Genomic DNA, 14,477 nt, shown 5'->3' on the forward strand with positions numbered 1-14,477 from the left:
GATTGACACTGGACACTTTCCCCCAGTGCCAAAAAAAGTGAGAAGCGAGGAAAACAAAAACGAGAGCAGCGATAACGAGAGCTGAAATGTTTATTATCTCGTGCAAACTTCACAAAACATTTAAGAACCCACCGAAAGTGAAAAGTATGCAGAAAAACATGTGATAAGATGATTTGAAGTCCAGTTACAAACAGTAGTGTGTATCAGCCTCCTGTTTCTGTCTCAAAAACACAGATGCATGAACTATTTAAAGCTCCTTTGAAGAACTCGGTGTTGGTTTTGACGCTCCCTGTGGACAAAGTGGCACATCTCATGTCTCTTGTCCTGTAAATGTCTAAGACTGGCTTAGACATTTCAGTCGGGTTTTCCTGGAGCCCATTTGTATCTAAGAAAACCCAAGCTCCCCCAAGCCCCACATAAATAATAGATTGCAGTCAAAAATCAACATCAATCTAAATTATTTCACTGACAAAACCCTGAGAAAATAGGCCTAAAAATCAGGGTGGGAATTAGCACCCACCACCAACCAAATGCAGGTACTTTTGAGCAGCGTCGGGTGAATTTGTAAATCTTAATAACCACCAGGGCAGGTAAATAGAACGAGCCTGACCTAACAGAGGGATTTTGTTATGGTAAATTTCATAAATTAAACCCATTTTTCTGCTACTGACTTTGTGGGAAAAGCAGACCTACTCCTCCTCCCTGTGTCAGAGCTGCTGTCAGAGGTTTGTTTTGTTTAGGTTGTGTGCTGGGATGGTTTGACTTACTGTCATATGAGAGCACTTCTTCACTGCAACTGGTTTATCTGCTAAAGGTGTGTTTGAACCAATGACTTGCTTGTAACAGGTCCAAAGTAGCTAAACAAAGCCAGAATTTTGAGATGAGACTGCAGAAAGCGTTCACAAAATATTAAAATCAAGCAAGTCTGGCAACTCAAAATGCAGAAAAGTGCCTATGAATTTACAGCGCCCCTGAAGAAGCACAGCAAACATTTGCATGTTGAATACAGGCACAAATTGAGTTTGGATCATTTGTGCACCAGCTCTCTTACTGAATAGCCTATAACATGAATACTAGAAGCCTTGATTACTTTATTATACCTAAATCAATAATGCTGCTACTGTTTGTTGCTGTTGTTTCAGGCCTTAAACCTTTAAAGGCATAACCACTGATCATGTTGCGGTCTTTTGTTGCTCATAAAGAAATGTAAGAGTAGATTTTATTCTGTTCCATAAGCAGATTAAAATTCCTCACTAACGTCTAAGAGCTGCTCAGCCGGTTTGACTGCACAAACAAACAACGAGGAAATTATTAAGAGATGAATGACCTCATTATTGTTGAGGTGACAGTTCATATCAGGTGGTTGTTCCTGTAAATTGATCCACTTCCTGGCATTTCACCCTTGAACATAAACATGGCACTCCCTTCCTCTAATTTTTACTTCCAGACACGGTGAATATTAAACTCAAACTTGGCAACAGATGTCGCCTTTCTATTGTCAGTCCTGGGATGGAAACGCATCCCACCAAACAATAACTTTGCTATCAGATTCTCCCCCATGGAGGTTTTATTGATACACGGACAAAAGATGAACTCGAAGAACACACCTGAGTAAACTTTTTCAGGTCATCATCCTTTCACTGCGCCTCCAGAGCTGGGACTAGGCTCCAGATTCAGTCACAAACACCTATCAAAAGAGCCAGCTTTGGGGGTGGTAATTTTTCACATTAAAGGTATTTAAAAGTGGGTCAGCAGCACTAAACGCAACTGATGATTAAGAACTTATAGCATCTAGGAAACTTGCGAGCAGCCACAATTGTAGAAGGCCAACAGCACATCCTCCTCTGACACACTTATGCAAAAAATCTGTTTTTTTTTTTTTAACAAATAGCTACATCACCAAATGTGTATGAGGTTGCTTTATAAATCTGATTAACCCCTGCAGTGTCTTACTCTTTTAATCGTTCATGAATAACAGCAACAGGAGCACAAGCATGAATGCTGATTTAACATTTTCTCTGTAAACATGGGTAAGTCAGACGCCTGTCTTCAACTTGTATTAGCATCCATGTTGGGTAGTACCAAATGCTAGTCCTTAATAGAGGTGCACCTAAATGTAGACTGACAGCAGTTTGATATTCAACATCTCAGACTGCATACAATGCTTTAACTTGGATTGGTTTGGTAGTGTAGACACTTAGCACACATTAAAGTTAACCAACATTATCTGCAGCAAAAGCAGAAGTACCTAATAATAAGGGCCAGAGTACCAAACAAACTGTTAATTTTGCAGCCTGAACATGCCTCCAAGCTCACAAAAATGTATGGACATACAAGTCCTGGTGAAAATGTCTGTATTTTGGTGGTTTCATGTATTTTCCTAAAAAAAAAAGGTTGCACAAGGCCAAAAACTTCCTTTTTTGAGGGCCCCTCAACAAAGTTTGAGCTAGATGCATGGGATTCAGTAAACACATGTACATATCATATCCAGAAGAACAAAAAAAGTATTGTACTATGTTTTAAAAAATATACAGGAAGTGAGAGAATAGAGGATAGAGTAAAATTTTGGAGGATTTATAACTGTCACATCTGAAGGGATTTTATCTGATTAAGAATTTTTTTTTTTTTTTTTTTTTTGGTCATTCTAGACGAGCTGGAGGTCTATAGTTGTGCAAACTGTGACATTTCAACATAACCTCCTGGGACCTGAGCTTTTGTTTGGGATGCATCATTAGTTATTCCTGCTTATTTGGAATAAGTAAAAGTTCTGAATTTCTTGGAATTTTTCTTTCCAAAATCTACACAAATTCCCAGGATTTGAAAAGAATTTACCCAAAATTTGTCTGAATATTCTAAAACACATCTTAAAATATCACATAAAAGAACCCAGAATTGTCTTCTAAATGTTTCAGTGAAATTTGGTTAAAAAGCCTAAATATCCTGATAAAAAAATTCCCCATAACTTCCATAAATATTCTTGAAAGCTTATCTGAAAATTTTTAAAGCGAATTGCCTCCTAAATTTCTTATAAAATTCACAAAAAAATTACAAATAAACTAAACAAAAATACATGAAAATTTTGGAAAATGCCCAACCCAATTCCCTAAAGTGTACATAGATGATTTCTATATCTTGGTTATTTTTCCGACTAAAACCTCAAAGCAAATTTCCTGTAAAAATTCAAATAAAATTCCCCAAGTAACCAGTACATATCCCAAATTTCCATAAAAATGCCTGAAAATGATTAAACAAATACCTACCAAACCCATAGAAAATTTCAAAACTGATTCCACAAATTCCCATGGAAATGTCCAAAGATATTAAAGCAAATTCCCCCCAAAACTTAAGACAAAACTCTCCAAGATATGCACTCATTTCCCCAAAACTCAGATGAAAATACTTAAAAATTCCAGGCACATTCCCCAAAACATCAAAACAAATCACTTAAAATTTCCATGAAAATTCTGGAAAATCTCACAGCAATTTCTCTAAACATTCTCAGAAAATTACTTGAACTTCAAAGGACATTACAAATTTGTATGTTATAGGAAAGCCATAATGTCAGGAGGAGATGGCGGGGCCACAATCTGACCCAAAGTTTAAATCATGATTTTTTCCACCTCCCAAATGTAATCAAACTATCAGCACCCGCAACCATTCAGCCTAGTTTAATGATTTTTGGTCTGCAAATGCATCATTAATAGCCTCCTTACCAAAATCCCAACAGGAGGTCCACTAGCTTCACCTCAATTTCCAAATAAGGCATTTTTGATGGTGCCAAATGAACATAACCTGTTGTGACTTTTGTATACATCCTACAGTTTCTGGTGAGACAACAGTATCACACAGAACACGCCAACATGCAAACATCTCATCATAGCGCCCTCTACTGCCAACAGGAAGTGATATAGATGGGTCATCTGTTTAATTCCTCTCAATGTGCTGAACCATTCAAGCTCAGATTTTTAACTGAAGTGCTCAATAAATTTCCACAACACTGACATGTTTCATTAACGGACGCCTAACTGACGACGGCAAGCATAAATCCTTATATAAAACACCTGATTTCATTCAGATTTCACAAGTTTGATTAAGGTCTGCCCCTCTTCACATTCAAAGGCTTACTTTATGGTTTTGCCCTAACACCACCCACTGGCAGAAACCAGTAACACCTGGAACATAAAATCTCCCTTCTTTTAATTTTCCGTGATAAATACAAGTCCTAGCCTGATCATTACTACAATTAGCATATTTTGTTTTATTTACTGCCCCCTGGTGTTGACGAGCAGTACTAGCTCATATACAAAGTGCAACAAGCTCATTATTTCACATCTGATGACAGATCTATGTGGTTTCCGTTATGTACTTCAGCACACTGCACAGTTTGCCAACACCTAACTATTGCCAAACACCCATAATTGCAACACTCCTCAAAAGTCATACATTTTGACTTTATAAACTTAAAATTTTCAAGTTCAGAAAGTGAAACAGTGGTTGTATAGCTACAGGTTACAGAAATGTTTCTTCTAAGTCTAAATCAGTGGTTCACAAATGGTGTGGCAAGGCACACTGGTGTGCCTCAAGGCTATTCCAGGTTTTGCCTTGGGAATTCGTACAACCATGCATTTTCATAATGACTATACAAGTATCAAAAAATTGCACAACCTCTTAGAAAACTAACATATTCTGTAGTATTACTGTGGTTTTCATACTTCACGTTTTTCCTAATAATTTGGTGTAAAAATGACTTGTAACAGGCACAAAAAGTTTTGGATTTTCTATAGTAGATCTGAATAAGAGCTGTGAAAAAGGCTGATGCAAAAATATACATTTTAGCCTGTATTTGTGCAATTCAGTTGTTCCAAAACAGTATAGTGTAGGGGATTTGAGCAACCATAGATTCTTGCTTCAACTATAGATATTGTAAGAAAATTTACAGAGGTGATTTTTGCATGGATATGAATTCTGTGTTCCTTGAGATTTTGGCATGATCTCAGGTGTGCCTTGGGCAAAAAAAAAGTCTGAAAATCCCTGGTCTTGATGATGATAAAATGTGATATTATGGGCTAAAATCACAAGTACGTTCTTATTGAAAAGTTTCACTATAGATTAGAATTTGATCAGGTTCACAACTGCAGGACTTGTGCAAGTAAAACATTGTCATCTGATATGATTTTCCTCCACGCAATGTGCAATTTTCAACTTTATAATCTCAAAAATTCTAAGTTTTGGATCTTTATGACACTTTTTCCTTCCAGTCAACTTTCCATGAATAGGTTTTGATACAGCACTCTGAGAACTGTCAGCCCTTTCAGCAGTGACCTTCTGTGGCTTCCCCTTATTGTGGAGGGTGTCAATGATTGTCCTCTGGATAAAGTCAAGTCAGCAGTCTTCCCCATAGTGGTGTGTACTGAGCCAAAGTGAGAGAATGGAATATTTTTTATTTTTGTGAGCTGTAAGCCATAATCATAAGCTTACAACAAAAAAGTTTTGAAATGTTTGACTTGGTTTGAGAGTAATCTCTAAAGTAAATCACTGTAAATCATATATTTTTTAATTCAATCGTCTTTTAACCATGAAAACCTGAATAATATGTGGGTGTTTTTGTATACAAAAATGTTTTGTATGAAAGGTATCATTGCTTAAATTTCTGATGGACCATGTTCATAGGCCCACTTATGACTTGGGGCTCCAGAAGGCTTTACCCGATATAGGTGGCATTGTACAGCGTAGAAAAAAAATCCAGCATTAGAGAGGAGTGCAGCAACCCACTGGTGGAAAATGACCATAAAAGGATGTTTGAGCTGTTGTTTGCATAAGAGGTGGCAAGTGAGTTCTGACTGCAGGTTGTCACTGGAGATGTATTGTTTATGAAAAGTGTGAATGACCAAGATAAAGTACAGCCAACTTGGTATCCAGTTGCCCAGCAGGGTGTGGAAAGGGTCAGATTTCTGGGTCTTAAGCGTAACATTTTTGTAAATCTTAAGGCTTTAAGAAAATCTTTGAAAGTAGATTTTTTATAAAGGCATGTTTGTTTGTGCTTCTGTTTTCATATTAAATATTAAAAACACTTTAAAAAATTATACACATGTTAACTCAGACTTTAAAATAGAAGAGAGGGCATGGGAAAAGCTCTCCATGCTGAAATGTAGGTGAAACTGTTGCACAAATGTAACAATTAAATATTATGGGTGTAACCTCTTTTAACAGATTTGACCTTTTCACATGCCAGTAAAATCATTTGCCCCATTTTAATGAACCTTAAGACCTTAGAGAAAATGCAGACAAAAGTCTGCAGGTGGAACCTTCTGGTCCCTTGAAAAAAGCTCCTTAGACTCCAAGGTTCTTGTTTTTTTCAGAAGAAGTGCAGTTTTTGTTTACATCACTGTCTGCTGTTCAGGATTTACATCCTGTTCTCTTCAAAGGTGCTCACAGTTTTTCTTTCAGGTGTGGTCTCACACTGAACTTAAATGCCCTGACGTTTCTGTCTTAGTCATCGTTCAGCCCAAGAGCGAGCACCACTGGGAGCCCAACCCCAAGGATAAGGGTGAGGCTCTCCAAGAGCCCCAGGTGTCGATGTTGGTGGGTTTCTGGCCCTGTGTGCTGCTGGAGGTCTGACGGTTGATGACTTGCTCTGCTGCTGCTGCTGACCTCAGGGAGGACGTGCACGGTTGCCACATAGAGAAATGTCCCAGCCGAGAAGAGCATCCCAACACCTGTCGCACTGAGCTGGCTTTGGGAAGAGCTGCCAGACTACAGACACAGGAAAAAAAAAAAATTATAGATGTACCAAACCATCAGCTAGGACACTATAATCAGTGTGATGTAAGCTGTCTTACTGCATGTAAAATGAAGTAAGTGGTGATGGCCAGTATAGGTGCTGCAGCTGAGAAGGCCAGTAAATGTCCCTGGATATATTTCTTTTCAAGGCCTGCATGCATCAAGAAGGAGACCAAACCAAAAGCTGCAGGCGCCTGGGAGAAAAGGCACAAGATCAGGGATTTTATAGCCTCAGTTACTACTTCTACTATTGGAATTTAGAACTGAAATGTTCCCCACCTTGTGTAGAATCACAGCAAAAAACACAATCACTTGCACTGACACTTGGCCTGTTGCTACAGCTGCACCCAGAGCAAATCCATCAGCTGCATGCAGAGAAAAATCACACAAAAACTTTTTACTTATTCAATTCATGTTTGTGCAGTGTTTCAATACAATACTATGCTTTTTTAAAAATCAATTTGTATGTTGTTGTTGTAAATTGCAAATTTAAAGGGATATGATTGTTTTTACAGAAAGTATGGAATGGATCAATCCAAAAGCAACCCAAAAATTTGAGATTATTTGGTGTGGCAGGTCTGACGTGAACCGGCTGCTGTCAATAAGACCTGTAACCTGCATAAAAGTGGCTCAACCTAACCTCAAGGCCATCTGCAGCCTACAACTGCTACCGACCATGGCACATCCATCAGCTGCATGGGAACTGAAGACACTATTTCTTGAAGTATAATGGGGAGACAGGTCAGGACTTCATACAGGCCTGTCTAGTACTCTCACTCTTTCAATGTGAAGCAATGCTGTTGTAACTCATGCAGAATATGACTCAACTCTGTCTCCTTGAAATAAAAAGGGATGTCCCTGAAAAAGATGTCATCTGGATGGAAGCAGATTTGCTCCAAAACCTGAGTTTAGTCTCAGTTATAATGATACCTTCACAGATGAGTAAGTGACCCATGTAACAGACACTAATATACCCCCACACCATCACAGATGCTGGTTTTTAAACTTTCATTTGATAACAGGAAGCATCAGCCATCATTTTCAAAAGCAAACTGAAATGTGAACTCAACAGACCCCAGCACACGTTTACAGTCCATCTTAGATGAGCTCAGACCCAAAGAAGTCAGTGACAAGTCTGGATGTCGTTGACACTTTCCCTCTCCACGGTAGAGTATTAACTTACACTTGCAGATGCAGTACTGTACTGTACTGTGTTGACTGACAATGGTTCTCGAAAGTGTTCCTGGGCCCACATAATATCCAACAAAGGATATCGATTTTTTAACACAGTGCCATCTGAAGGGTCGAAGGTCATGAGCATTCGGTGTTGGTTTTTGTGCTTGCCCTGACTTGCAGAGATTTCTCTAGATTCTCTGAATCTTCTGATGATATTATGGACTAACCTGACATGCCAGATATGGGTATATTTAACATTCATGTGAAACTTCACATACAAAGTGTTTGGGAAGGGCAGGACTTTTCAAAAAAAATCTTATTAATTACAGGCCAATCAACAACACAAAATGAGGTAGAAGACATGCACAGCTCCAGTACTAACCTGAGCTTGACAGGCTGGTACTGCCATAGTTTATGAATGGTGACGTAGGGAGACGTGCAAAACATTTTCTCTGCCAAAAGAGGCTTTTAGTTTGGATCTTTGTTTTAATAAAGAAAGGTGTTGAAGCTCTGATAATATAGCTTCTATACTACAGCTACATCTGAGCTGATTGCTGCACCGGTGTAGGTACCAGATCTGTCCAGGGTCCTGCACCTTCTGTCCTGCATCTTCCAATGACGTCAAATATTGCTGACAACGGTAACTCCACGTGGATAAACCACAATGCAGCTGAATTGATAGACACTTTAATCATTCTATTTAAGATAGATATTTTCAATGTTGTGACAGACTTTTTAAAATTCTTATTACTTTTTTACTATTAATACAGTGATTTTTACCTTTTATTTTCATAAAGACCCTTCTTTTGTGGGTAAGACTAATATTTAAATCATACAAAACTAGAAAGACACTTCTGATGAAAAATACATTGATTATTAAAAGCAAAAGAGTGACACATCCATGCAGAAGATCTGTTCAGTTTTAAAGTTTATTTCATTGCTTTTCATAAATAATAAATTATTTGTTCTCTCTCACTCGTTAGAATATGTTTCAGATTGCAGCTTTGCAAGATGGATCTGCCTGATGACAGATGTAGAATCCGGCCAGTCCATCTGCTTTGCAAGGTTAATTGTGGACTGTAGACGGCAAAATCTCTTAAAACCTTGCAAACGCCAGTTGAGGAACGTTGTTCATAAACTGGAGGACTTTTTGCCCACAGCCTTTTGCTAAGTAAAGAAGAACCTCACACCACTGTGGATCATGGACAAATGAGGTGTGCCTGTTTAGAGGCCAATCATGGCATTATCACTTGTAACCAATTAAACTTCTTACCCATGGCATGTTCCATGTGATTTCTGAACATTCCACAACTTCCTAATTTTTTTGCCCCTGTCCAAACTTTTTGGTTGTGTTTAACAGGTATTAAACTCAGGTTGTGTGTATATTTAAAAAAAAAGAAAAACACAATAAAATATATCCGTCTGAACATTAGATATATTTGTCTTTGTGCTGTACTCAACTGAATATAGTTGTAAAGAATTGCACCCATTTGATTCACATTTTACACAACATCCCATCTATGGAATGGGGGTTTGTAAAATAAAAAATGATTTGGCTGCCACACTGACTAAGAAGGAGCAACAGAAGTCTACTTTTCTGACTGCTTTTATGAGTGTATCAAAGTGTAAAAGTCAATGTAAGTCTTTTTCTAAACTTTCTGCAGAACACTGTTACATCCCTCGGTTAGATGTTTTGGTTTCGTTGTTAACATTTCCCCATGGTTAATGTTTCATTTTGCAGAAGTGAGCTTAAGCCTTCAGGCTTAGAAAAGTGAAGTCTTTAAAAACATAAAAGACTCAAACAGCAGAAGAATCACATGCTGAATCACATGAGGTAATGAATAACTTCACTGCTTTGTGGGGAGTTTCTGTGCTTGTGGCCTGGACTTCCTTGAAGCATGTTTTGTGCAAACACAGTTCAATACAGATGTCCATGTGGGGTTACGTTTCTCCTACCTGCAGCATGAATAACCAGTCCTAAAGTGGCTGTGATGCCGACACTGCTATTCAAACCAGCTGATTGGCCTGAAATGATAAATTCACATGTTGTAGTAAATAACAGTGAAACTGAGAAGTTCTGCATGAAGTTGCAGAGTTCAGCCATCTTACCACGCATAGAAAAATAGTTCCCAATCTGATCCACGATGAACATGAGGGTGAACCCAAAGGTTAAAGCGACTCCAATGAAGAAGCGAGGTGGAGGGCCTTCGTCTGTCGTTTCTGTGACATTTTTTTCAGAGGAGTTTTGATTGGATTGCAAATCAGAGGAGGAAGCTGTGGAGATAAAATGAAAGCTTTGATTAGAATCTGCACAAAAAAGATGCATACATTTAGACTGGTGAGCTTGCTTTCATCCTCATGTGCATCATCACAGAGATAATTAACACACCTTCATCTTTAGAGCATTCTTCTCACCTGAAACAGACATCTATTGATTGACTCAGGTTTCAAACCAAAAATCATTATCCCATCCTTCACAGAAAGACACAGGCTCACACATTCTTACATTTTACAAATGATCTTATGATTCTCTGATTACCCCTTGACATTAACATCCCCCCAACCTGGCAAATGCAGTACCCACAATGGCTGCATTTCAGCCGTTGTAGGTACTGAAGAAAGTCCAAAATGCCACTCTGGTGGGTTTAATTTATCTGTATCACAGCCTATGTTTCACGTTGACTGTACCTGGCTGTAAGCGCCATTTTATGTGAATCAGATGTTAACTGCATTGAGACCGATTTTCACATAAAGGGGTGATTTTTCCCCAGATGACTGCTAAGTAGCTCAACCTCTCTGTGCGTTGTGCGACCTAACAGATGAGGCTGATTTTTTGCCGTAGAACATGTTGCTTTAAGAAAAAAATGCCCAAAATGTGTTAACCACAGATCAGAACAGGAAAGGTGTCATTTCCTATAGTGGAAAGATAACAAGTAACAAGAACATATAAACCTTAATGTCTCTGTGAATGTATCTAACAGCCAAGTGTGACATATTTCTCTGTAACAGGATTTTTTATTTGTGCAGGCATTCCACATGTTCTGGAATTTTTTTTTTTTTTTTTACTGTGCCATTTAAAAGTATTCACCCCCTTGGATGTTCTACCCTTTTATTGACTTTATGAATTATACAGTGTGATGATTGATGATGCTGCCACATCATGCTGTGGGGATGCTTCTCAGCAGCTGGCCATTGTAGACTTGTATAGGTAGAGGGTAAAACACATGCAGCAAAATATAGGAAAATCCTGGAGGACAATCTTTTTCAGTCTGGGAGAGAACCAAGGCTTGGGGAAGGATTTTACATTATTTTGTAGAAATCTTTTTTTCCTTTGACACTGAATGGGTTGTTTTGTAAAAGAAAAAAAAGATCCAAAAAAGGCAAATTATATTGGCCATGATTGATATATATAAAACCAGAAAGGGTTAATAATCCAAAGGGTTGAATACTTTTTATAGACACTTTATATAAAACTGCAAACTTGGTTGGATGAAGAAGCATGCTTGAACATTGGAAGTATGGTCTTCATTTACATTTTGAAGGATTGTAAATCAGGTTTAAGTACATTTAAGCATGCCATAGTCAACCTTATTCATATTTAATATTATTTTCTGACAACAAAATTGTGGCTAATGAAAATTGAGAGTGGTTATTAACTTTGAAAAAACACAAAAAAATGGTCAGTGAGCAAAAAAGCTAATATCAAGCCCAGCTTTTCGGACTATTAAGACCTTTTTTATTTGTAACAATTACCAGAGTAAATTCTCTGATACAACTGGGTTGAAACTTGCCTTGATATCAAAAGTGCACTGGAGTTTGTTTTAAGGTCTATGTCAGTGCTTCCCACCCTTTTCCTTGGAGGCCCCCTACTTGTATCCAATAAAAACTGACCCACAAGAAAGACAAATATTTAACATCTGTGAAAAAAGATAAGCAATCTTAACCATTTCATTAAAAAACCCAAAGAAAACCACATTATTCTTACCAAAGACCTTTACATGAACCATTTAATAAATTTTCATCATAATTTTAATTTTTATGTATAAGTTTAATATTCACAACATCAGAGCAAGCCTTGCCTGCTCCAAGATCTTTAGTCTCCTTAGGGGTCCAGGAACCCAGGTTAGGAACTAATGAGTCTACATAACCATGGTGTGGAATAAAATGCTCTAAATGCTAGTGTCTGGATGTTTTGGTAGTGATTTGAACCCTCACAAAGGAAATCAGCAAAAATCTAATATCATCTCTATAGCATCTATACAATTAATCACAATCGAAATTACACAATACAAGTTTTTTAATCTTGACATTTCAGTGCAAAATTCTACATATTGTAGCTTTAAAGCAGGGGTGTCCAAACTTTTTCCACTGAGGGCCACATTCAGAAATACATAAGGATGTTTGGGCCACTTTAATATCCACAAGGTGAGGTATATGACACTGATGAAGTCAGAAGCAGAATAAAGGAGGAGCTGGGGTGGAGAAGAGTTGAAAGAGCAGCTTGCAGGGAGAGTGGCAGAGCATTGCCAGGCAAGAGCAATTTAAATAAGGCAGCATGAGAATGATTAGCCAACAGCATGCTTAAAGCAAATCAGCTGGGCAGAGTTTGACTGTTTGAACTTGCACTAAACGCTCGGTTTAATGAGTGACAAGGAAAATAGACAATCATTTCCAGGTTTATTAGGAATACCAATCAGATTTCAGGGGCCTTATTTGGCCCTACTTGCCACTGGCTCAGCCTCTGGGATATAAATGGTACTGCTTTTGCTGCTGTAACCTATCAGGAGTTGGAAAACGTTAATATTTTGATTTCCCATATTTTTTTACCATGTTCAGGGTTGTCTCAGTTTAGTCACATAAAACACATCAATTAATTCTTCTTGTGAGGATGTTTGTTTATGGAATTAGCATGGCAGAGCTGCCTTGTGCTGAAAGTGTGAAGTACACTGCAGTCAAGCACAAGCTCCAGTTTCAAATGTGGGCCATGTTTTATTTCATTTCTAGAATTTGCTGTTGGCCAATCAAAATTGGACCGCAGGCCACATTTGGCCCAGGGACATAGTTTGGACACCCCTGCATTAAAGGATCATTCCATTTCATGAGAAGGAGATTTGGGACTGAGCCGTGGAATCAGATCAATTCATCTGCTTTGGAAATATTTTTCACAAGGTGAAATGTGTTCAGTGTTTCATGACATACAGTACATACAATTCTGCCTTTCCAAGTCATGTTTAATCTGTTTAATTTATCACAGGTGGACTCAATCAAGGTGTAGAGACATCTCAGCAAAGATCCAGAGAAATGGTAGGAACCTGGGATAAACTGTAAAAGGTCCAAATACTTATGTGAATGTGATATTTCAGGTTTTTTGGGAAGCATTTGCAAAAAAAAAAAAAAAAAAAAAAGTCTAAAATTCTGTTTTCACCTTGTCATTATGGGGTACTGAATGTAGATCAATGAGAGTATTTTTTTTTCCTGTAACATCAGGCTGCAAGATAAAACTGAGAGGAGTGAATTTAATGAAATCTTTCTCCTTTGTGAAGAAATCAGGGGTAGCATTTTGACAGTTGACCTTCAGGGCCACTGTAGTCAAAGGGTGTGACATCCAGATAAACACTAAACTTAAAGGTTATGGTAATATTTGTCCACACAGCTGCTCACCTCTCCACGACTCCTCCAGTAAACCCACTCCCTCTGGGATGACGATGGCCAGTGCTGTCCCACACAGGAGTCCTGCTCCGAGGATGGAGACGAACTGCAGACTTTTCTGTAGACAGACAGACAGACAGACACAGGGCTTCAGCTGATCCATGTGAAGCTCTCACTCTGATTTATTTCAACGAAAAAACAGCTGGAGGGATTTCCCAGACTTTGATAAACAAATAAAGCTGTACCAAAGCTCATTCACTTAAGCAAATACAGCGAAAAGGGTGCACATAAATCCATATAAAACAAGTTTGGTGTCTTTGATATTGTTTAACTTAATGACTGTTGAGGAGATCTGTTACTTCTATAAACTTACCTCAGATAGCTTGAACAAAAGCGGAATGAATCCAAGTAAAAAACAGCCTATAAACATGGCAACAGAAATAAAAGTGATAGTTAAGCCTCCGTCCATGGCGATCACTTCTTCTTCTTCTTCTTTTATAAAAATGCTGACTCTGTCGGCTACATGTCAGGGTTAAATCCTCCTAAAAAGCAGACGCTCTGGTATCGTGTAATCACTGGGTTTCATGTGTTGGATCAGAAAAGACGTAAATGCCATTCTGCCGTTCCACGTCGCGCCTCTCTCTGCTCCTCTGCACCACAGCTGCTCCCTCCGCACCTCCCTCCCCCCAGTGTCTGACATGAGAAGTGCACCCGCCCAGATAAACTCCTGACCCTCCAATCATCTGCTTCCTTATGTACCAACACAGCCTGCATCATCTTAACTACTGATATGATGTGGCAGTTACCTTTAATGACAGGTGTAAAGTCACACCACCTCAGAATGTAGAAATATGACTGAAAATAGCCTTCTT

The 14,477-nt window shown here is 38.4% G+C and overlaps 1 protein-coding gene across 1 annotated transcript; it reads right to left on the reverse strand.

Moving 5' to 3' along the window:
* Positions 1-56: 56 nt before the first annotated feature.
* LOC121511213 (zinc transporter ZIP9-A) lies at positions 57-14,266 on the reverse strand. The gene is made up of 7 exons (XM_041789813.1): positions 13,979-14,266; positions 13,618-13,723; positions 10,066-10,230; positions 9,913-9,981; positions 7,060-7,145; positions 6,840-6,974; positions 57-6,753 (listed from the first exon to the last, which is right to left on the reverse strand). The coding sequence occupies exons 1-7, from the start codon at positions 14,072-14,074 to the stop codon at positions 6,490-6,492; spliced, it is 921 nt and encodes a 306-aa protein (XP_041645747.1). The 5' UTR covers positions 14,075-14,266; the 3' UTR covers positions 57-6,489.
* Between the last annotated feature and the right edge of the window lie 211 nt (positions 14,267-14,477).

Source organism: Cheilinus undulatus, linkage group 6 (assembly GCF_018320785.1).
Source record: "Cheilinus undulatus linkage group 6, ASM1832078v1, whole genome shotgun sequence".
In the NCBI taxonomy this organism is placed as follows: domain Eukaryota; kingdom Metazoa; phylum Chordata; class Actinopteri; order Labriformes; family Labridae; genus Cheilinus; species Cheilinus undulatus.

Coding starts and splice junctions, on each gene's coding strand:
- LOC121511213 (XM_041789813.1), bottom strand. CDS start 14,074: ATGGACGGAGGCTTAACTATCACTTTTATTTCTGTTGCCATGTTTATA. Junction 13,724..13,978: donor TTTTGTTCAAGCTATCTGAG/GTAAGTTTATAG, acceptor GTCTGTCTACAG/AAAAGTCTGCAGTTCGTCTC. Junction 10,231..13,617: donor ACTGGAGGAGTCGTGGAGAG/GTGAGCAGCTGT, acceptor TTATCTCCACAG/CTTCCTCCTCTGATTTGCAA.